This window comes from Curcuma longa, chromosome 11 (genome assembly GCF_044706935.1).
Source record: "Curcuma longa cultivar G26 ecotype Majalengka, Jawa Barat chromosome 11, ITB_CL_G26_1.1, whole genome shotgun sequence".
In the NCBI taxonomy this organism is placed as follows: Eukaryota; Viridiplantae; Streptophyta; class Magnoliopsida; order Zingiberales; family Zingiberaceae; genus Curcuma; species Curcuma longa.
The window spans coordinates 15,813,878-15,834,089 of record NC_133871.1 but is presented as its reverse complement, the minus strand read 5'-3'; the positions used below and the strand labels follow the sequence as shown (position 1 = coordinate 15,834,089).

Below are 20,212 nucleotides of genomic sequence, written 5' to 3'. Positions count from 1 at the left end.
GAGAAAGAAACCGTAATCGACGACGACGACTGGCTGATACAAACTCAGGCTGCAAAACATGCGAGCGAGCCACGAGAAACCCTGAAGAAAGCACCACAGCGCATTGCCCCCGAGCAAATGTCGGAGAGTGCACCCCGAGAAAATCTAAAACTCAATCTTACAAGGTCGTCGACGCCATGGCCTCTGAGAGAACCCCACGGGGCGGTGCAAGAAGGAAACTCCCAAGAAAAGCGAGTGAAACAGAGCTATGCGCCACTTTACAAAACTCGGAAGAAGCACCTGCGAGCCACGACGTCTTCCAAGCAAGCGACGTGCCATGGGAGGACGATAATGTCGTAGATGAGAATCACGGGTACATCTACGACCCATACAGGGACATGAGGATGGACATCGACTACATGAGTTATGAGGTCAGTTCAATCTTCGACGCCACGACTTGTTTCGATGCTCTAATTTTTATTTTTCTTCCATGAGCATGCAGGAACTGCTAGCTCTGGGAGAGAGAATAGGAACAGTGAGCACAGCCATCTCTGAAGAAGACTTGAGCAAATACTTGAAGAGAAGCAAATACACCATCAGAGACTGTGTTACTTGCAGCATTTGTCAGGCATAACATAATTTAACAAATAAAAACGTACATTTGGTTTATTATTTTCTTTTTTGGATTCATGTGTTGTATCTTTTTCATCAGGAAGAATTTGTCGAGGGGGATGAATTGGGGGAGGTGGCGTGCAGGCATGTCTATCATGCAACATGCATAGAGCAGTGGCTTAAGTCCAAGAACTGGTGCCCTCTCTGCAAAGGCTCTGCGTGCCTCCCATGGTTGAAAGGATAGAACTTTGAAGAATAAGCAGAGATATCAATGGATTGTAACAAAGGAGGCGAAGCTAGGCTCAATTTTGAGGAAAGTAATGTTGCAAGACAGTAAAAATGACAAATATCAATTAGAAATAAAGTAGAGCAGTAGCTTTGCTGCAACATTTGCTTCAAGTAATTAATGGGGGTAACAAGGACTTGTTTCGACTGTGGTGTGGTAGTTATACTGTGTGATGCTGCTGGACCGTGTTAACATCGACCCCTTTCAGCTGGAACACTGATTCAACGTGTCCCTTGAGCGTTTGCATCTCACGAAACCTGCAATCGATTAAAGTATTAAACAGATGATTGCTATCATTGTTCCTAGTCTTTCTTGTGATAGTGAATGCTAAATTATCTACCTCGCAACTTCAGCTCGCCTCTTTGCTTGCTCGGCCATTTCAGTGAGTTCTTTGTAACTGCTTCTGTCGGGCAGATCAAGCGTATGAAGGCCGTGCAGTGTTCTCTGTGCCATAGCCCATCGAGCTTCTCTCTCTTCCCTGCCGTAGTCCTTCTTGGTCGTGAAAGCAACCTGAGATTTCATTTGTATCGAAAAAAAAAAATCTTAAAGTAAGATCATCGAGAGCAAATCAGAGTGCTATATATATGTGTATATGCCTTCTTCTCGAGGAGGTTATTCCAAGCCTTTCCGCTAAGAATGTAGCGGATAAAAAACTTGAACAAGTCGAGAGGGACGAAAGAAACAAGACTGTAAAGCCAGATGACACCGGTCCAACCCCACCCAATTCCTTTTATCCTTGCAAATCCCCAGTTCGCATAAACAGCTATGATAGTAGCAACCTGTGAGAAAAATTAAATTAAAGAAATCTCACACCTCTAATCATGGCATCGAATTAAAAGAGTTTTGCTCGAGAGAGAAGAGAATGCAGGAAGTTTATTTCTTACCAGTTGAGCACCAACAAAGGCAGCGACTAAGAGAAGCCCAGGCAGTTCGACAAAGCACCAACTGCGTGCGCGCGTAACAAATATAAGAGCTTGGCTAATTATACTGACTTGAAGGTATAAAGCAGACATCATCTCCTCATCACTGTTCCTCAATGATCTAACTTTGAAATGATCCTGCATGTGAATGACTGCGTCAATCTTATCTTATGCCAAGATATAGTAGTTCTTGATCAGGAACAGAAGTGGCCATAGCTCACCGAGAAAAAGTTGGTGTCTCTCATGGCCCAGAAGAAAATAAGAGTCATCAAAGCCAAAAAACTGCCGAACACAGCGCCGGTAGCAAATATCTCTTTCAATTTCCAACTATCAGGCATTGGGGATGGCTTCACACGGTCCTTCGAGATCGTCATAATTGTGCCTGTACGTAGTTACCAAATCAAGAGAGGGGAAAACGAGATGAAATAGAAAAAGTTAAAAAGTCAATTGATCTCTCACCATCATTGAGGATGGCAATGATTAAGACCATGAAGGGTGAGAAGTCAAACTTCCAGATCAAGGCAATAAGCATAAAGCCGAGCTACAAATTAAGGTTTTGAAGGTAACTAGATGCAAAGTCGTCATCAGTATCAAAGGCAAAAGTTTGACTGTAACTTACAACGATGCGAATGGTTATGGAGACAGCGTAAATCTGCATCCCAAAGGATCAAAGAACTAAACCATTGACGCAGAAAGAAACAAATTCACTGTGACAGTCGTCGTTAGCAGTTACCGTATAGTTTTTCATCCTCTGGAAGATAGATCTGCTAGTAAGAACAGCACTGATGATGACGCTAAGCCCGGGCTGAGTTAGGACAATGTCAGCGGCACTTCTTGCAGCATCCGTAGCACCATCGACAGCTATTCCAATGTCTGCTTTCTTCAGAGCAGGAGCATCGTTGACCCCATCGCCTGTCATTCCACATATGTGCTTCCTCTCCTTCAACTTCCTCACGATTTCATACTTGTGTTCTAGTTCATATAAAGGATGCGAACCAATTATAAAGATCAATCGTGGGTCATACTTGATAATTTGATAACCAGAAAAAGTCAGGCCAACCAGGAAAGACTCCAGCAAATCCATCAGCTTTTTCTATTAAATCATCTTCAGAAAACTCAGGATTTGAGGCATCCCTATTCTGATGGAACAAGGCAGAGGCAGGATACATATTTGTTCCCATTCCAAGTCTTCGACCAGTTTCCTTTGCGATAGCAAGCTGGTCGCCTGAGTAGAAAAATAACTTCGTGACTAAATTGATTAAATTTACTACAGATCAAGATAGGGTAAAGGATCCAACTTGCCGGTTATCATCTTCACGTTGACGCCAAGGTCCAGGGCCTTGCGTATGGTATCGGCACTGTCATGGCGTGGAGCATCAAACAGAGGCATCAATGCAACAAATTGCCAAGGCCCTCCAGCAGCATCCTTCGACTTCTCTGGGATCTCCTGCAGCAAAGGGAGAAAATCTATATGTATATATATAAACCAACTAAGAAAGGAGCATTTGTCAAGCCAGGCAAAAACTGCCAAGAACAGGAGAACCTGTGTGGCAACAGCTAGTGAGCGAAGTCCTCGTTCAGCAAATCTATTGATCACAGCGTGTACGCTTTTGCGGACTTCCTCGTTGCAGTTGCAAAGGTTAAGAATCTATTCCCGAATGAGGAATCATCAAACCATTAATGCCAAATGATGAAAAATATGAACTGAGACAGGTGGAGTGATGAACTATACCTGCTCGGGTGCCCCTTTACTTACACGGTACCACTTTCCATCTGCGTTGTCGATGTAGGTAAGAGCAGTTCTCTTGTCGACAGGATTGAACGGGAGAAAGTGTACTTCTTTTATTCCTTCTCTGGCCTATTTATGAGACAGCAGATTACAGTGAAGTTCTAAAAGCAGTCTGTAGGAAAAGAAAGAAAAAAAATGTTCTAGTGTAATTGTTCGCTATTGTGCAGATCATCGACTTGGATAGGAGAGATGCATTTTTCATGGATTTGAATGTCTTGTCCTCTATTATTCTTTGGATTATTATTCTGTTGAACAGTGTCAAGATGGAAAGGAAGTAGAACCATACCTCCTTTGGGTCAGAGAGCATCTTGACCATGGCGGCGTCGATGGCATCCTGGTTCTCAATGCGCGAGGCTCTTGCTGCCAGCAGCACCACCTTGTCCTTGTTTACGTCCTCCACGAATAACTTAATCAGGTTCTTGTCCACAGTCAGACTGTTCAGAGTGAGCGTTCCGGTCTTGTCGCTGCACAAGACGTCCATGCCCGCCATCTCCTCGATGGCGGTCATCCGCTTGGTGATGGCGCCCTGCTCGGATAGCCTGTGAGAGCCGATGGCCATGGTCACCGACAGCACCGTGGGCATGGCGATAGGGATGCCCCCGATCAGGAGCACCAGCAGGTTGTTGATGCCGTCCCTGTACCGGCGGTGCTGGATCGGATACATGACGATGACTTCGACGATAATGCCCGAGGCAATGGAGCAGATGCAAAAGTTGCCAATGGCGGTAAGCACCTTCTGAAAGTGCCCCACCTCGTTGGTGATGTCAACGAGGTGTGCCGCCTTGCCGAAGAAGGTGCGGACACCAGTGGAGATGACGACGGCCTCGATCTCCCCCTGCTTGCACGTGGAACCGGAGTAGACCTCATCGCCCGGGTACTTGTTCACCGGCATCGACTCCCCGGTCAATGCGGATTGGTCGACCCGGAGGGGATCTCCCTCAAGGAGCCGGGCATCGGCGGGCACGATGTCGCCGAGCTTGATGCTGATGACGTCCCCGGGCACGAGAATCTCAGCCTCCACCTCCTGCCACCGGCCGTCCCTCAGCACCTAATGAGAGATGCGAACAAGGATCATCGCAAAGTTGATTGCTTTGGGGGAGAGGCGATCAGGAAAAGAGACAAGACTAAGGTTTGCCTTCGCTTTGGGGGCGAGTTGACTCATGAGAGCTGCGGCGGCGTTGCCCGCATTGTTCTCCTCGATGAAGCTGATGGTGGAGTTAATCAGAAGAAGCATGACGATTCCGATGAAGTCCTGCCAGTCCGGCGGCTCCCCGTTGCCATTGGCCAGGGCGATGGCCATGATGGCAGCCATCTCCATGACCCACGAAAGCGGGTTCCACATGAAGCCCAAGAATTTGAGGATCTTGCTCTCCTGCAGCCCATAAATCCGTCCTGCGATCAGCACCAGCGCTACGAATGGAAAGAAAGAGGCGGCGGAAGGCGAGGAACCACCTTTTTCTCCTCGAGCTTGTTGAGGTCGAAGATTTTGAGCCGACTCAGGGCTTCCACGGAGCTGAGCCCCTCCCTCGTGCATTTGAGCCGCTCGAACACCTCGTCAATCGGGATGTGCTCCTGCAACCACAAGCACCCATTAGAAAAGCTGCGACTTTCATTCGATCGCTATGGCTTTTCCGGAGATTCTCGTGACGGCGGCGGCCGCGTGAATCGACGGCGTAAAGCCACCCATCTGCTCGTGATTGCCAGTTTAAAGCAAAGCCAGCGACACCGCCAACCAAATCAATGCCACCGGTCCGTACGTGACATTAATAATTAAAGTGTTTTTAAAGTGAAAAAGAACCTTTTTTTTAAAAAAAAATATTTATATATTATTAAGAACTCATCATTGGTTATGCTTACTTGGACAGAAGGATTGCTAATGAAAGCGACGAGCAAGATATAATCAAATGTTTTATAGTAAAGATTAACCACGAGAGTGAAGCTGATTTAAGAATGAAAATTAGAACAACTCTTCTTAATCACTTCTTCCAGCTTCCATTTCCATGTTCATAACTCGTATTATATTATTACTTACAGAATTGCTTCTCCATGCAATTAAGAGAAAATAGATCAAAACCAAACGACCTAGCTGGAGAATAATTAGAAATTAAGAATCGCACTGCAAGTTTCAGTATCTGCGCATCAGCACCACTTAAATGTATCGAAGAAGAACAAGAAAAGATAGAGGAAGCTTTCACTTTATGGATTACCAGATCGACGGTCTCATCCTTGATAGCCTCCAAGCTTCTTGCATCACCCATAGAAGAAGCAGAAGAAGAAGGAGGAGGAGGAGGAGGAGGGAACGAGCGAGGGAGAGAAAGGGCAGCGAACGACTATTCACCGGTCCTTATTTATAGTCCGCCGTCCTCGGCGCCAAGGATCGCCTGCTTTGTTCAGGACAGGGTTCGTTCTTTTCTAATTCACGGCGAAGCAGCGAATCGTTTGTTCAGGTGACCGCATAATAGCGGCTTTTCCTTTAGCCGGTGTATATTCCGGCGGACAATTGGCAGTTACTTCCGCTACAGAGCACGGATATGCTCGCCGGCCTGCAAGGTGGATGGATCGCAACCGTCCGTTTACAGGATGGGCTGACGAAGGCTGTCCATCCTGATCCTGCCGCGAGAAATGTGACGTGGGGATCTGTGCGGGACACGCAGGCGCTGTAGAGTTAACTGGATTCTGCGGGAAAGAATATTCAAGAACAGTTGGAGTGGTGGATGGGCTAAGGATAGATTCTGATGGCAATTTGATAAATATTTAGACTTAAACTATTTAAACAACATCTCATTAATGTTTGATCAAATCGTTAGAATTATTTAATTAAAATTAAATTTAATCTAATTAAATTAATCAAAATTTAAATTATTTTTTTAATTAATTACATCAAAAATTTTAAATAAAAATAAATAAATTTAATCGATCAAATATTAATTAATTTAATTTTTAATTAAATTAATTAAACTAATTAAAATTTTTAAATATTATAAAAAAATTATCAATTAATTAAGGATTTATAAGTTTACTTATTTAAGAATTTATAAATTATTTTTTATTTTTAATTATTCAATTTATTCTATTTGACTAATATAAAATTTTAAAACAAATTAAGTAAATTAATTGATTTTTTAGAAAAAATAATAAAAATCTTAAATAACCGACTTGAATTTTTAAATTTGATTGATTTGTTCAGTTTATTCGATTTAATTAAATTTTTATTCACCCCTAATTAAAACTAATATAGTTTTTGCCAAAATTATTCTTTAATTTTAATTAAAATTACTATAATAATATTTAGAATAATGGTATTTTGAAATTACAAAATAAAACCCCTTTTAATGATAATAAAAATAAAGGGTATTCTTTTTAAATTTTTATCTTAATAAATTATTAAATAATTTGTTATCCATCTAGATTTATCATGTATTCATGGAAGAGTTAAAAATATTATTAGATGTGTACAAGAGATAAGGGTTTAAAATATCTAGATTCATTTTACCATTTAAGACTAAGATTTATAGACTTTAATGCCCGAGTTTAAAACAAATATTTTAATTTTTTTCAAAAGAATATTTTATATATTTTTTAAAAATATATGAACTTAAAGTCGATGGAGACTGATTCAAAGTAATTTGAAATTTGAATAACTTTATATCAACACAGTAATTCAACTTCTTCAATTCAAAAAGGATAAAATATAAAAAAAATGAAAATGGATTAGTCAAACTGAACTGATTTCTATCTTATCGACAAATTCTATTTTATTTCTTACATTTAAAGATAAAAATTCACTAATTTATGATTAATTCAATTGCTAGAAATACAAACTAAAATACAACAAAATAGGTCATAACAATGGAGAGGAAGGAGAGCCGCCGGTGCAACCAGAACAAGAACACAAAGCCCGCCGCAGCGGTGGCATCGACCGGCTGTTTCCGGTGCTGCTTCTCCCTCCGACGCCCGACCGCCTCCCCTTCCCACCGCTCGCTCCTAAACCCTCCTCCTCCTCCTCTTCGCACCCGCCGCAACCGCGGCCGGCGCCGCTGTCGTCCCTCTTCGGAGACGGCGAGGCCGCGGCGCACGCCTACTGGCACAGAGCGAAGCAGCTGGAGCGGGAGATACACAACCTCAACCAGCGGCTCGCGGCGGAGTTGCGCTTCGCGGAGTCCCTGAAGAACTCGGCGGTGCGAGAAGAAGACCATCATGATATGCTGAGGCTCCAAGACGGAAGCTACCTCCATAAGATCAAGAAGCTCGGCCGGCCGTGGGGGAGCTTGGTCATGCAGGTTTCGACGCCGATGGTGGCCGAGAACGCCGTGACCGTTGAGGAGGTGAGATCCATTTACCGTATGTTCGATGTTTCATATAATGCGCGGGCAGTAAACTAGTTATTGTGGCACAGGTTTTGCATGGCATGGCTTTGTGCAAGAGGGAGGAAGTGTGCAAGTACTTGGAGGAATCGATGTCGTTGCAAGACGTGAGCCCGCACCGATCGGGGGAGATCAGGGGGAAGAAAGTGGTGGAGGGATCGGAGGATGACTTCATGGAGGCTCTGCTGCTGAGCGCGATTGATAAGATGGAAAGTTTGGCGATGGAAGGGCTTCGGATACAGATGGGAACCGGCGCCAGCGGTAACGACGTGGCGGAGGAGAATACGGACAAGGCGGCGATGGCGAACAAGGACCGCGTTGTTCTAGTGGTGCTGATTCAGATCAGGGATCCGAAGGAGAGCTACGAGGCGGTGGGAGAGCCTATGATCGGACTGCTCGAGTCAGCCGCCGGAGAGGCCGCGGCCGGGAAGAGTCTTGAATTGCAGGGGATACACGTTGCGGGGATGAAGTGCACGACGGCGGCGGCCGATGGCAGAGACTACATCTGGAGCACTTCCATTAAAGGTTGCAAAGGACTGCACAAAAGCTGCTGCTTGCATCTCGTCAGAAATCCAAACCGTTTTTTCGCACGATAGAAATAGATTTTCTCGATCGTTTATGATCGATCATCTTTGATCGAATTCAGTGGCCAATGGCTGACCAAATGCATGTTTATCTGTCTTCATAAACAAAACCAAGTTTAACAGCCAGCCACAACAAGGAAATGGCAAACCAGGACAAAGTAATTTGAGGTTTCTTCATGTTTGTTTGATCATGTCAATTGGAATTTCAGAAGAGGATTGGTGCAATTTTTGTTCAGTCGACGATAATGAGATATTTCAAAGTAGCAATTTAATTAGGAAAGCCATTAATATGCTCTTATATGATCCAAAAATATGAACAAGTTGCTTTGATTAATTGTGAAACCCAAAAGAAATGGTCAAACTTCCACTAGACGACGACACAGTGATTTACCAGATCAATCACTTGTTGTCTCTCCCTCACTTCCCCTTCTTCTGCTCTCGTCCTCTTAGTTCGAGTGTTCCCTCCCTGTTTGTTGCAAATGGAAGATTCCATTTATAGCTAGCCAATCATCGACTTAAATTCTCAACTAATCGCTTCTTCTTCGATTAAATATATCGAATTCCTTCCACAAGACTTTGCACTCAGCCATCTCATTCTCCATAACCATTCAATTCTTCGGTTTCCATGGCTCGTCTCTTCCTACTTCTCCATTATTTGCTCTTCTGTTCTGTTGCGGCCTCTGCCTTCGACGTCACTAGCATCCTCTCGCAGTTCTCTGAGTTCTCCACCTTTACTTATCTCCTCGCCCGCACTCGCCTCGCCGGCGAGATCAACACCCGGAAGGGCGGCGTCACCGTCCTCGCCGTCGAGAACAGCGGATTGCCCATCGCTGCCATGTCCGACCAACCCGACGACGTACTGAGGAAGATCCTCTCCCTCCACGTCATCCTCGACTACTTGGACGCCACCAGGCTCCGCAGGATGTCGACTCACACCGCCATCCTCACCACGCTCTTCCAAGCCTCCGGACGGGCCTCCGGCCTCGACGGCTTCCTCAACATTACTGATGTCAACAAAGGCGGCCGCGTCGCGATCAGCTCCGCAGTGCCTGGCTCCCCTCCGGGATCCTACTTCGTCAAGGTCTTGGTGACGCTACCTCAATCAATCTCCGTGCTACAGATCAGTAACGTCATTTTCCCTCCTGAGACGGGCGGTGCTTGGTCCGACGGCGGCAGAGCGTTCCGCGGAATCGCCGACGCCAAGCGATGCGACACCGACCACGTTGCCTCCAGAACATTCGGGGCCAACGATAATGCCGGCATCTCCGGATCCAGAGGATCCGCTGACTCCTTCCAAGACGCCGTTTTCTCCAAGTACATCCGGCGAGTCGCCGCCAATCGTAGCGCCTGAACAAACCGATATGCCTACGTGGCCTTATATAACGTTGCCACCTAACGCTTCCCCACCGACGCCGAGCCCGGTTGCCGAACAAGCGCCGCCTGCTGCGTCACCCAACATCGCGCCTACGCAACCGACCCGGCCGCACATCGGGCCGCCGCCTCGGACATCGCGGCTGGCACCACTTTCGCCCGGAATGGCACCGGCTCTGCGGAAGTGGCCACCGGGTGGGCCGATCGTCATGGGACCCACTGGACCACCATCGCAGCTTACGCCTGATATTCCACCGCGCAGGGAACCAAGCATGGGGCCGACGTCACCGCAGCTACCGGCAATGGCACCTGTTCAGCCGCTGTGGCCGCCCAACATGGCGCCCACCCGATTCAGGTGGCCATTTCAGCGGTCGGCACCAGGCGTAGCGCCTGCCGGATCACAGAGAATGGAGCCCACAGAATCACCGACTTCCTCCGGCAGATTGCCACCTGGCGCAGAGCCGCCACGGAAGCCACCGCGGATGGGCCCTGCTTCGTCGCCAGTTGCTCCGCGAATGCCGGAGATGGAACCGGTTTCGCCGGAGTTTCCCGGCGGGATCGTTAGATTGCCATCTAGCTTAACCCCGTCGGCTAGTCGGCGGCTGATCACGAAACCACCTTCCGAGTCGATGCCGAGTGAAACCAACCCGACTTCGACGACACTTGATCCTACATCGCCTCCAAGAACCTCGGAGACACAGGGGGAGTCGCAGGGCGTGACAGGAGTGACAAGTGTGGCTGTGGCCATTCTTGCCGTCCTCTTGGGCGCTTTCTGTCTATGAGTCATGTTTCTTTTCTTTTCTTTTTCTTTTTTTTTTTTTGGTTGTTGTTGTTAATGTAATTTCTATGTATAATAATAAAAAACAAGAGAGAAATAATTGTTTAATTGATTTGTTATTGTAGCATATAGACATAATTATACAAATTATCTAACTGGCATATCAAAACTATTAAAACGAATATAGCGATAGTATACAATTTAAATAACTATATAAACAATAAGAATTTTGAATTATATAAACACTAAGAATTATGATACTTCCACCACATCTTATCTTTTACTTATGATTTATGAAGTCCCTCATTACATAATGCAAACCAATTTATATATCATCCTTATTCAAATTTCAATCAATCTTTTGAGACTTAAGACTTAATCAACTTGATTATCATAAAATCAACATCACAATTCAATCATTTCAAATCATAAATTTCACAAATTTCTCGTGATTTATAATCTTCTAATAAAACAAGTTAAAGTATACTAATCGAGCACATCTTCTTAAAATTTAATGGACGTCACATTGACAATAAAATTTTCATATTGAGGTCTCAAATCTGTACAAATTTGAATTACCAAATTTGGTTTAATTAGAGACTAGATGTCTGATGACAATTAACTTATTGACAATAATTTAACATGAAGCGACATATCGCGGTCAAGGAAGTTGGACCGTCATGGTCGCTGGGAGGGATGCAATAATTATTATGACAAATATGATAATATAATACATAATGTTAATAATTATGAAATAATAAAAATTATGATAATTGTGGTTACAGTGTGAATATAATAAATGTTAGGATTATGTCTAAATTGTCCATTTTTCTTACATTTTGATTGTCCTTTGCATTTTGCCAATTTTATTTTATTTTTTATTTAAGTCGTCTGACAAAGTCGTCGTGTCATCCATCATGCCTTATCAAATTCCCAACGCTATGCACGCTTTTAATAATTAAATTGTGAACCACAAAATATAGAGCTGAACGAAAGAACATGTTTATATATATATATATAAATATATAAATATAAATATATATATATTAAAAAATAAAAATGAGGAAAAGTCGTCTTGTCATCGCTCGTTAGCGGTTGGTTTTGACAGCTTTGAGCTCACCTACCAATAATTACCACCTAATTAGTTGCGACTTACACCAATTCCAACCAAACCATTCCATTTAGTGGAAAATTTCATGGTCGAAGGCTGCACGTCTACTTATTAACTTTACGTGTTGTATCTGCTGACGCAATTCACATCTGGTCACGATCGAGTTACGACCGTGTCAAAGTCGGACTTGATCAACACAAGCCGCTCTGACTCGGCCTCAATTGTCGCAAATCGTTGGCACTGATCGCGCGCTCGATGTGCGCCTGCGCCCAACCGGCCGACGCCGTGAACACAGAAACGGCCCAGGCTTTGCCCATTGACAAGTCAACCTTTCGACGGTATCTAACGCCGTCCACGTCGCTTTCAAGGTTCACCAACCGTCGCCACCGGCTATATTACACCTCTGCCCTTGCGTATGCCCCCAGGGGAGAGAAGAGAACTCAGCTCATTGACCTGAGGCAATCAAGCTTCTTCTCTCTTCGTCTTCTACCGCTGCTGCTAGTAGTGTTGTCGGCTGCCGAGGGAATTGTCTCAGGATGGGTTCGATCGCGGTGGAGGAGGAGGTTATTTTCCGGTCCAAGCTGCCGGACATCGAGATCAAGAACGACATTCCCCTGCACGCCTATTGCTTCGAGCGGCTCCCCGAGTTCGCGGACCGGCCGTGCATCATCGACGGCGCGTCCGGGGATGTGCTCACCTACGCGGAGGTTGACGCCGCGGCGCGCCGCTTCGCCGCGGGGCTTATCCGGGCTGGCGTCGGCCGGGGTGACGTGTTCATGATCCTTCTCCGCAATTCCCCGGAGTTCGTGATCGCTTTCCTCGCCGCGTCCCACGCCGGGGCTATCGCCACCACTGCCAATCCCTTCTACACCCCTGGCGAGATCCATAAGCAGGCGGCGGCTGCGGGGGCCCGCCTCATCGTCACGGAGTCGTGCTACGTGGAGAAGATTCGTGAGTTCGCAGAGGAGCGCCGCGTGGCCATCGTGACGGTGGACGGTGACGGAGGTGCCGGCTGCAGCCGCTTCGCGGAGCTTCTTGGGGCGGACGCCGGGGAACTGCCTGCCGTGGAGATCGATCCCGACGACGTGGTGGCGCTACCGTACTCGTCGGGCACCACGGGGCTGCCCAAGGGCGTGATGCTGACGCATCGGAGTCTAATCACAAGCGTGGCGCAGCAGGTGGACGGCGACAACCCCAATCTGTACTTCCACGAAGACGACGTGCTCCTGTGCGTGCTGCCGCTGTTCCACATCTACTCGCTCAACTCGGTGCTCCTCTGCGGGCTCCGGGTGGGGGCCTCCATCCTCATCATGCGGCGGTTCGAGGTGGCGGCGCTGCTGCAGCTGGTGCAGCGGTACAAGGTGACGGTCGCTCCCGTGGTGCCGCCCATCGTGCTGGAGCTGGCAAAGAGCCCGCTGATGGACGGGTACGACCTGTCCTCCGTACGGATGGTGATGTCCGGCGCGGCGCCGATGGGCAAGGAGCTCGAGGAGAAGTTCATGGCGAAGCTCCCCAACGCGCGGCTGGGGCAGGTGAGTCATTATTGCCTTTAGTGGGGGCGCACACCACACCGACACCATTTCGATCGACTATTAATTTTTGGTTATTTTAACTAATTTGGGAAAGAAAAAAAAAATAAGCGTGCGTTGTTTGTTGGGCGATGTGATTCAAATTTGAAATTTGCTAGGGTTATGGAATGACGGAGGCAGGGCCGGTGCTATCGATGTGCCTGGCGTTCGCGAAAGAGCCGCTCGAAGTGAAGTCCGGCGCGTGCGGCACCGTGGTGCGGAACGCGGAGATGAAGATCGTAGACCCTGAGACCGGCGCCTCGCTAGGGCGCAACCAGCGCGGCGAGATCTGCATCCGCGGATCCCAAATCATGAAAGGTTCCATCTCTTTGATCTTCGCCCGTAGCATAATAATCAATCAATTATGGAGTCATTCATGTGTCTCTCTACAAGCTGTTCGTTTGTTAGTTTCTTGGTTCCTTTGCCTTGTTGTCGATATGCGCGTTATGATCAGGAACGCAAACAATAATCCTTCAAATTTCATGTGCGCTCTTGGCATCGCCCCGAGAAACTTTTCTTTAATTAGATTGGTCCAGTTCTTCCACCAACCCTGTACACGTTGACTTGTCAACTTTCACATGGAAAGCCTTGACACGGCAAATAACATGTATAAAATATGATTTGCATGCGACATGTTATGATCAATTAATGAATTTCTAATAGAATTGCTAGTCCATAATAGATTAGTTACTTCGGATGATAAATAAGATTTAGTAAGTACCTTCTTATTTTAGTTGAACCTACTCTCTGACAACTATATTCCAGTGAAGAAGTTGCAATGGAGGAGATTTATAGTTCATGTATATGTGTCTTAGGTACTTACCCTCCCCTCCCCTAACCTAACCTAACCTAATCTAACCTAAATCAGCAGCAACCTAAAAAAGTTTCTGCTAGAATGAACTAGTTAATTGATCAAGAAATTGCTTTTTTTTTCTGAAGCTAGAGTGCATGATCACATCATGATAGCATCTGGTCCACCCTTGTTGTTTACTTAACCAAATCATATGGCCAACTCGCTTATCCCATAAATAATCTTAACTTGGAGGCATACGAACTTGATGCACTAGCTTTTAAGTTTGTGCTGGTCCACCATTGTTTTGCATGATTATCAGGATGGTTCACATCACATGGAGCATGCGTGCCACACACTCTGCACAGGTTAGGTCGTCATATATGTATCAATATTTGGTGCCGGTTGGTAGGGTAGGTGTGTCTTAATAGCTAATTGCTCACCTTGAATCTGACTTTCATTTATCTGTTACTGATCTTGGCATCCAAACAGGTCTTGCTTACTGAAACGTTTTGATATCATATATTCTTTGATTGGACTAACCTGTTTGACCGATTCAATCAGTCTATTTAGGAGTTATTTCTATGATGGATCTGAACTCTGTTGAGTTGAGTTGTTTTCTTTATTTAATCCAAGAGAATAATCTTGAGTTGACAGGATATAAACGTGTTTCATTGACTCAACTTAATTATGTAAAAACTAAAAATATAATCACATGGTTGTATGATGTGTTATATATACTATTATATCATATCTTTATAATTACTAATAAATAATTAATTAAATATGTGGATCTTTTTAGCTTGAACTTGTTTACTTAAAATTTAGTGTGGTAGTGATATGTAGAATTAGGATCATACCAGCTTTTGACACCCATAACACCATCAACACATCCTTCACTTTGTGGTGCCAAAATTACATTGAGAATTACACCAGAAAATTTGAGTTTCCGAAAAGAAGGCTGTTCCAATTATTTTTGATTGGTGTTACCTTGGTTTGAATTGGTGAATTGTGCAGGTTATATCAATGATGCAGAGGCCACAAACAACACCATAGACAAGGATGGTTGGCTACACACAGGAGATATCGGCTTCGTGGATGATGACGATGAGGTCTTCATCGTCGATAGGTTGAAGGAGATAATCAAATACAAAGGGTTCCAGGTAGCCCCGGCAGAGCTTGAAGCACTACTTATCACCCATCCAAACATTGCCGATGCTGCGGTAGTCCAGTGAGTCCTGGACTGAAAACTTAATAGTTTCTGTAATTGTTTGAGACATATTTCATGTTATTGATGTTGAAAAAGTCATGGTCGTGATTGGCAGTCACAACTCACAACGCTCTTGGTGACTTGTGGTTTGCAGGATGAAAGATGAAGCAGCAGGGGAAGTTCCTGTTGCTTTTGTTGTGCGATCGAATGGGTCACAAATCACTGAGGATGAGATCAAGCAATACATTTCCAAGCAGGTACTACTAAAGACCAAACTTTCTTATCATCTTTTTGATCTTTTCATCATATTTGAAGCATGTTAATCAAACTCCGAGTCCGACTCTCTCAGGTGGTGTTCTACAAAAGGATCAACAAGGTTCTCTTTACAGATGCCATTCCGAAGGCGCCCTCCGGTAAAATTTTGAGAAAGGATCTCAGAGCAAAGCTAGCAGTTCTTTTTCCATGATGCCATCCATTTCGATGTCACAAATACATCATCATCTTAAACCTTTAATTTCTTCCGTGCTTTTATTATTTGCTATACAAATTGAGTTTGTATTACATTGACCGTGCGTGCATGCATTTGTTGAATGATAAGACCTATTCGTTAAATACAACTGTAATAGTTTTTTTTAATTTGTAGTAATACTTTACGTAAATAATAGTTATCACCTAACTTTATAAATGAAAAACTCATTGGATCCTGTAACAATTGGTGCAAGAACACAATCTTTTAACCTCGGCCATCCACCAGCTTCACTATCTTTGCCTCTCAATCCTCACTAAATATACCACTAGCTAAAGAAAGCTATTGAAATTGCTTGGCTGAATACTTTCCTTCTTCACATTCTCTCTATCGACCTCCACAACGACATTTCGAAGGCTTCCACTGTTAATCTTCAAGCAGGGATTTGACCCGAACAGAGATGGTTCTTGAATCATTGCCACCCCCTCACCGGAGGAGCCAAACCATGATTCTTGTGTCGTCTCCGTCGAAGAAGCAGATGCCGTCGAACGTCCAAGAGTTCGACCGTCGGTCGGCTCCTCCCATGATTCTCGTGTCGTCTCCGTCGAAGAAGCAGATGCCGGCGAATGTCCCAGAGTTCGACAGTTGTTCTGTTCTGCTTCGGCGGCACCGGTTCCTCCTGACGATGCTGACGCTGTTGGCAATCCTGTGCACAATCTATCTCTACTTCGCGATCAGTTTCGGCGCGGCGCTAGATTCGGCGTGTTCAGGTTTGCAGGGAGCTAAGAAGGCTCTGTGCCAGGCGAAAGCTTTGGATGCAGCGAAATTTTGAAGCCAATTCAGATTGCACCCTTTGTTCTATTTTAACGAATATATTTTTAATATATCTTATGAACATGCATCAGTGGAACTCGTTCTAGTTTTACTTTCGATCAACCACAAAAGATTTTCTTATTTTATTTTGTATTTTTTCATTTTTTTTAAGAAAAAAGGAGAGTTTTTGGTGTTCTCCTCGATTCGCCGTTCGTTCGAATCTTAGGTCGTCCAACGCACGGTCAACGGCTCGGGCCCGGTTCAGACCGAAACCGAGTCAAAGCTCTCCGAATCTGATCAGAGGAGATCAGAGGAAGGGCGGAAGCTATGGAGAAGGGGAAAGGCTTGGCGCGGCGATGGGCGATCGAGTTCGCGGACAGTTCTTCTTCTTCCTCTTTGTCTGACATCCCAGATCCCATCGGTTTCAGCCGATCTTCTTCTGATCCCGTACTTGTGTCGATCTGTTTAGTGGTTCTCGTGATCGTGTTTGTTTGTGTGTTTTTTTTTTTTGGCCGAGTAATTTGTCTCGGGTTTTGATTGTTGTCTCAGGATGACGCCAATGCCAGCCGGCAAAAGAAGGACGCCGAAGCGGCCTGGAAGACGCAGGTGCTGATGCTTTAGGGTTTTTAGTTCTCCTTTTTTATGTTATCTGATTGTCAAAATCTCCCTTTTCAGAATTCTCGGTGAAATCTTGCTAATTTGGTGTGTGTTTGTTTTTATGATGTTTGATTTATACTGATAACAACAAAGATCAGTTTTGGAATTGAGATTAAGTATATTTCTTCAGTCAACTTTACGTGATTTAGTTGGAAAACTTGATAAGCTATATAATGAAATGTTATACATAGTATATCAATCAAGGTGTATAACTCAGTTTGAATTACGTAAACTCTCCCTCTATCCCTTGCGTCTTAACTCTAATTATTCCATTTGCTCTAGAATACAGAAGTCCAAGCAAGAAGAGTTTGACTAATTTTCTTTTAATCCTTTTTTGGCTTGGTGATGAAGGAAAGCAAAAAGAATGTGTTGTACCTGTCTGCATTATTCAGAATTACCATCATCTCTTGCCAGTATTTGCAATAACAGTTTTGGCTCTCATTGCGCCATTATCTGTTGCTTGAGCAAAATGATGGTTTGGTAGCATTTATGCTCTGAATTGAGCTGAGTAATGCCTGCATCTGCTTTTTTTTTTTGTGTTTACCATTCTGGTTGTCAGTTTATAACTTGATGTCGATTTCTATAAAGATGCTTCTCTGTATGCTCAAATTCTTAGATAAATGGTCAATATTAATTGATCAATGAGTGCTTTGTGATTACTTGTTAATTTATCGCTACTTGAAGATTGCTTATCTTCTTGCATTTTTTGGCGGTGATGAATCTTATGGTTAATGTTGTTATGATCAAGTCATCATTTAATAACTGCCTGGCATCTTTTGCTGGTTCTTTGTCAATTTTTTAAAATTTGAACTGAGTTTTCCTTATTTATTTAACCAATCCTGCATTGTCCTTAGCCTTCGTTGCATTTTAAACTTTACTTGTCTATTTAATTTGTTCTACATTTCCCTTCTGATTGCCCCATGAAGAAAGCTTGGGAAGTTGCTCAAGCCCCATTCAAGAACTTGTTAATGATGGGGTTTATGATGTGGATGGCTGGAAGTACAGTTCATTTATTCAGTATTGGTATCACCTTCTCAGCCCTTTGGCAACCAATAAGTGCTCTTCAAGGAGTTATAAAAGGTGTGTATAACTTACCATTATTATTATTTTGCTAGAGTAAGATGCAAGAGGTCATGCTTCTATGCAGCATTGATTTATCATCACTAATGCATTTTAATGTGTTTACATTGGTTAAATATTTATTATCTTGTCCCTATACTTCTTCTGGAGATCTACTCTGCAGGACATCATCCATCCATGTTGATGCCTGTTTTGCTAGTCCCCTGACTTTCCGTGTTGCTATATCAATGTTGTTTGTCTGTCTTGCAGTTTTTGAACCTTACAAGGACTCTAGAGTCGATACTCTTGCACCTAAGTTGCTGTTCATTGCCCTTAACTTGGCCGCGTTGGCACTGGGTGTCTGGAAGGTAAAATTTGACAATCTGCACTGCGTGGCTGTGTAAACTATTACTAGAAACCTTTAAAATTCAGGTGTTTGATTCTTGACAGCTGAACTCGTTGGGTCTTCTCCCAACGCACCCATCAGATTGGGTTTCTTCACTGCCACCTCCTCCGGTATGTTGCCTGAAATAGTGCCGGATGAAGAACATAGTTTTTAGAAACATGTTTGAAACCAAAATGATTGTTGTCTGTAGCTGATTATTCTTCTGTCACTATTTTCTAGGAAGTTGAATACTCTAGAGGTGGGATTTCCACACACTGATGTGTGTTCTTCGGCCTTTGATGCTGTTGCTACTGGGGCAGTGGAACTCTTTGGCATAGTGAAGCATCAGCCAAAAGTTCGATCTAGTCTTGTAATTTCATATGGATAAACTCCCACTGGACGTTGTTTTAGTGTTTGATGAAATCAGCAACCTTCTTTCTGATACTTGAATGCCTTAAGTTTTTTTTTTCTAATAAAAATTCTGGCCTCTTATTAACTATGGATGTTGAATTCGATCAACCAGAAAATGGAAGAGATGTTTCAAATCTTGATGTAAAGAAGAAACTGACAGAAAATCTAGCAATTTCCATCTCTTTTTTTTTTCCCTTGGGAACAAAATTTAGCATATGTTCCCTACATTTCTGGAACTTTTTTTTTCCTTGCATCAGCATATGTTCCCTACATTTCTGGAACTTTGTGGGTACTGGCAGAAAAGAAAGCTGCATCTCCTTTGGTGTTCACATGGCACACAAGGATTGCATTAATTTTTTTTAAAATCATAAATTTTAAACACAAACGGACGAGTTCATCACATTCACAGGGATTTATCATCACAGTTCTTGGAAGAACACTCACTAAATTGCTCATTAGTCTCACAACAAAAACTACTACATGAGAAACTCTCAAACTTCTCTTGGCATACAAAACAATGAGGCCCCCCAACTTCAACCCAGAAGAGTGGTTTGTCGATCGATTGGACCAATCAATCTGTCGAAACAAGCAGCCTTGTCTAGTTGGTTACGTCTCCGGTTCGACTCAACCAACTTGTATTCAGTAACAAGTGATGCTCACTCACACAACTTTCAAACTTTAAAGTAAATATGAAATTACTATACAAAACCATCACACAATCGATCAAGCAGCAACTCAATCACTCCAGAGGAGTAGCAGAAAGGAAACTAGGAAGAGAGGAGTCGAGGAAGGAGAAGAATGTGAGCGAGTGAGAGAGCTGCCACTCTTCTCATTGCGAGGTTGACGAGTTGTTTGTGCGCCGCCTCCTTCGCCACCCTTCCCTCCACTTCCTACCCCCTTCCCGCCGCCGCTTTTCCCGCCACTCCCGCCGCTACTCTTTTTCAAATTTCTCTCCTCGCCCATCTCCCTCCTCCATAAACTCAGTTCTCCATCGCCACTCTTTCTACTACTACTGCTGCTGCTCACATTTAGATTTACCCCTGCAAACAGGTGATTGAT

At 44.2% G+C, this 20,212-nt stretch overlaps 5 protein-coding genes across 6 annotated transcripts; 4 read left to right on the top strand and 1 right to left on the bottom strand.

Annotated features, from left to right (window-relative positions):
* Positions 1–990: 990 nt before the first annotated feature.
* LOC141838994 (plasma membrane ATPase-like) lies at positions 991–5,856 on the bottom strand. Of its 2 annotated transcripts, none has more exons than XM_074726633.1 (16): positions 5,794–5,856; positions 5,039–5,158; positions 4,722–4,958; positions 3,873–4,634; positions 3,530–3,655; positions 3,341–3,445; positions 3,100–3,244; positions 2,858–3,022; positions 2,531–2,769; positions 2,417–2,449; positions 2,257–2,338; positions 2,019–2,179; positions 1,762–1,935; positions 1,474–1,656; positions 1,218–1,387; positions 991–1,134 (listed from the first exon to the last, which is right to left on the bottom strand). In XM_074726633.1, exons 1-16 carry the CDS (start codon positions 5,842–5,844, stop codon positions 1,038–1,040), a joined length of 2,850 nt encoding a protein of 949 aa, XP_074582734.1. In that variant the 5' UTR covers positions 5,845–5,856; the 3' UTR covers positions 991–1,037. The 2 variants fall into 2 exon arrangements, with proteins under 2 accessions (XP_074582734.1, XP_074582733.1); XM_074726632.1 differs by having other exon boundaries at positions 1,762–1,949; positions 2,015–2,179; positions 5,794–5,844.
* Positions 5,857–6,117: 261 nt separating this feature from the next.
* LOC141837213 (uncharacterized) lies at positions 6,118–8,546 on the top strand. The gene is made up of 3 exons (XM_074724654.1): positions 6,118–6,225; positions 7,399–7,911; positions 7,983–8,546. Exons 1-3 carry the CDS (start codon positions 6,118–6,120, stop codon positions 8,544–8,546), a joined length of 1,185 nt encoding a protein of 394 aa, XP_074580755.1.
* Positions 8,547–9,159: 613 nt separating this feature from the next.
* Positions 9,160–9,885, top strand: LOC141837210 (fasciclin-like arabinogalactan protein 14). The gene has a single exon (XM_074724653.1). It carries the CDS (start codon positions 9,160–9,162, stop codon positions 9,883–9,885), a length of 726 nt encoding a protein of 241 aa, XP_074580754.1.
* Positions 9,886–12,232: 2,347 nt separating this feature from the next.
* Positions 12,233–15,973, top strand: LOC141838996 (4-coumarate--CoA ligase 3-like). Its single transcript, XM_074726634.1, has 5 exons — positions 12,233–13,326; positions 13,482–13,680; positions 15,170–15,383; positions 15,517–15,619; positions 15,712–15,973. The coding sequence occupies exons 1-5, from the start codon at positions 12,331–12,333 to the stop codon at positions 15,826–15,828; spliced, it is 1,629 nt and encodes a 542-aa protein (XP_074582735.1). The 5' UTR covers positions 12,233–12,330; the 3' UTR covers positions 15,829–15,973.
* A 936-nt stretch (positions 15,974–16,909) lies between these two features.
* On the top strand, positions 16,910–19,210 carry LOC141840153 (uncharacterized). The gene is made up of 6 exons (XM_074728057.1): positions 16,910–17,088; positions 17,191–17,247; positions 18,225–18,378; positions 18,628–18,725; positions 18,808–18,873; positions 18,983–19,210. Exons 1-6 carry the CDS (start codon positions 16,969–16,971, stop codon positions 19,019–19,021), a joined length of 534 nt encoding a protein of 177 aa, XP_074584158.1. The 5' UTR covers positions 16,910–16,968; the 3' UTR covers positions 19,022–19,210.
* Positions 19,211–20,212: the final 1,002 nt, after the last annotated feature.

What these genes read in the sequence shown, in the direction of transcription:
- LOC141840153 (XM_074728057.1), top strand. Translation starts at nt 16,969, where the DNA reads ATGGAGAAGGGGAAAGGCTTGGCGCGGCGATGGGCGATCGAGTTCGCG. An exon ending in TCTTCAAGGAGTTATAAAAG is followed by an intron (nt 18,379 to 18,627) that starts GTGTGTATAACT and finishes TCTGTCTTGCAG; the next exon opens with TTTTTGAACCTTACAAGGAC. An exon ending in CTTCACTGCCACCTCCTCCG is followed by an intron (nt 18,874 to 18,982) that starts GTATGTTGCCTG and finishes ACTATTTTCTAG; the next exon opens with GAAGTTGAATACTCTAGAGG.
- LOC141837213 (XM_074724654.1), top strand. Translation starts at nt 6,118, where the DNA reads ATGCTCGCCGGCCTGCAAGGTGGATGGATCGCAACCGTCCGTTTACAG. An exon ending in GAAATGTGACGTGGGGATCT is followed by an intron (nt 6,226 to 7,398) that starts GTGCGGGACACG and finishes TTCAATTGCTAG; the next exon opens with AAATACAAACTAAAATACAA. An exon ending in ACGCCGTGACCGTTGAGGAG is followed by an intron (nt 7,912 to 7,982) that starts GTGAGATCCATT and finishes ATTGTGGCACAG; the next exon opens with GTTTTGCATGGCATGGCTTT.
- LOC141838994 (XM_074726632.1), bottom strand. Translation starts at nt 5,844, where the DNA reads ATGGGTGATGCAAGAAGCTTGGAGGCTATCAAGGATGAGACCGTCGAT. An exon ending in ATAACCTCCTCGAGAAGAAG is followed by an intron (nt 1,388 to 1,473) that starts GCATATACACAT and finishes ATGAAATCTCAG; the next exon opens with GTTGCTTTCACGACCAAGAA. An exon ending in AGGCGAGCTGAAGTTGCGAG is followed by an intron (nt 1,135 to 1,217) that starts GTAGATAATTTA and finishes AATCGATTGCAG; the next exon opens with GTTTCGTGAGATGCAAACGC.
- LOC141838996 (XM_074726634.1), top strand. Translation starts at nt 12,331, where the DNA reads ATGGGTTCGATCGCGGTGGAGGAGGAGGTTATTTTCCGGTCCAAGCTG. An exon ending in GCCGATGCTGCGGTAGTCCA is followed by an intron (nt 15,384 to 15,516) that starts GTGAGTCCTGGA and finishes TGTGGTTTGCAG; the next exon opens with GATGAAAGATGAAGCAGCAG. An exon ending in AGCAATACATTTCCAAGCAG is followed by an intron (nt 15,620 to 15,711) that starts GTACTACTAAAG and finishes CGACTCTCTCAG; the next exon opens with GTGGTGTTCTACAAAAGGAT.
- LOC141837210 (XM_074724653.1), top strand. Translation starts at nt 9,160, where the DNA reads ATGGCTCGTCTCTTCCTACTTCTCCATTATTTGCTCTTCTGTTCTGTT.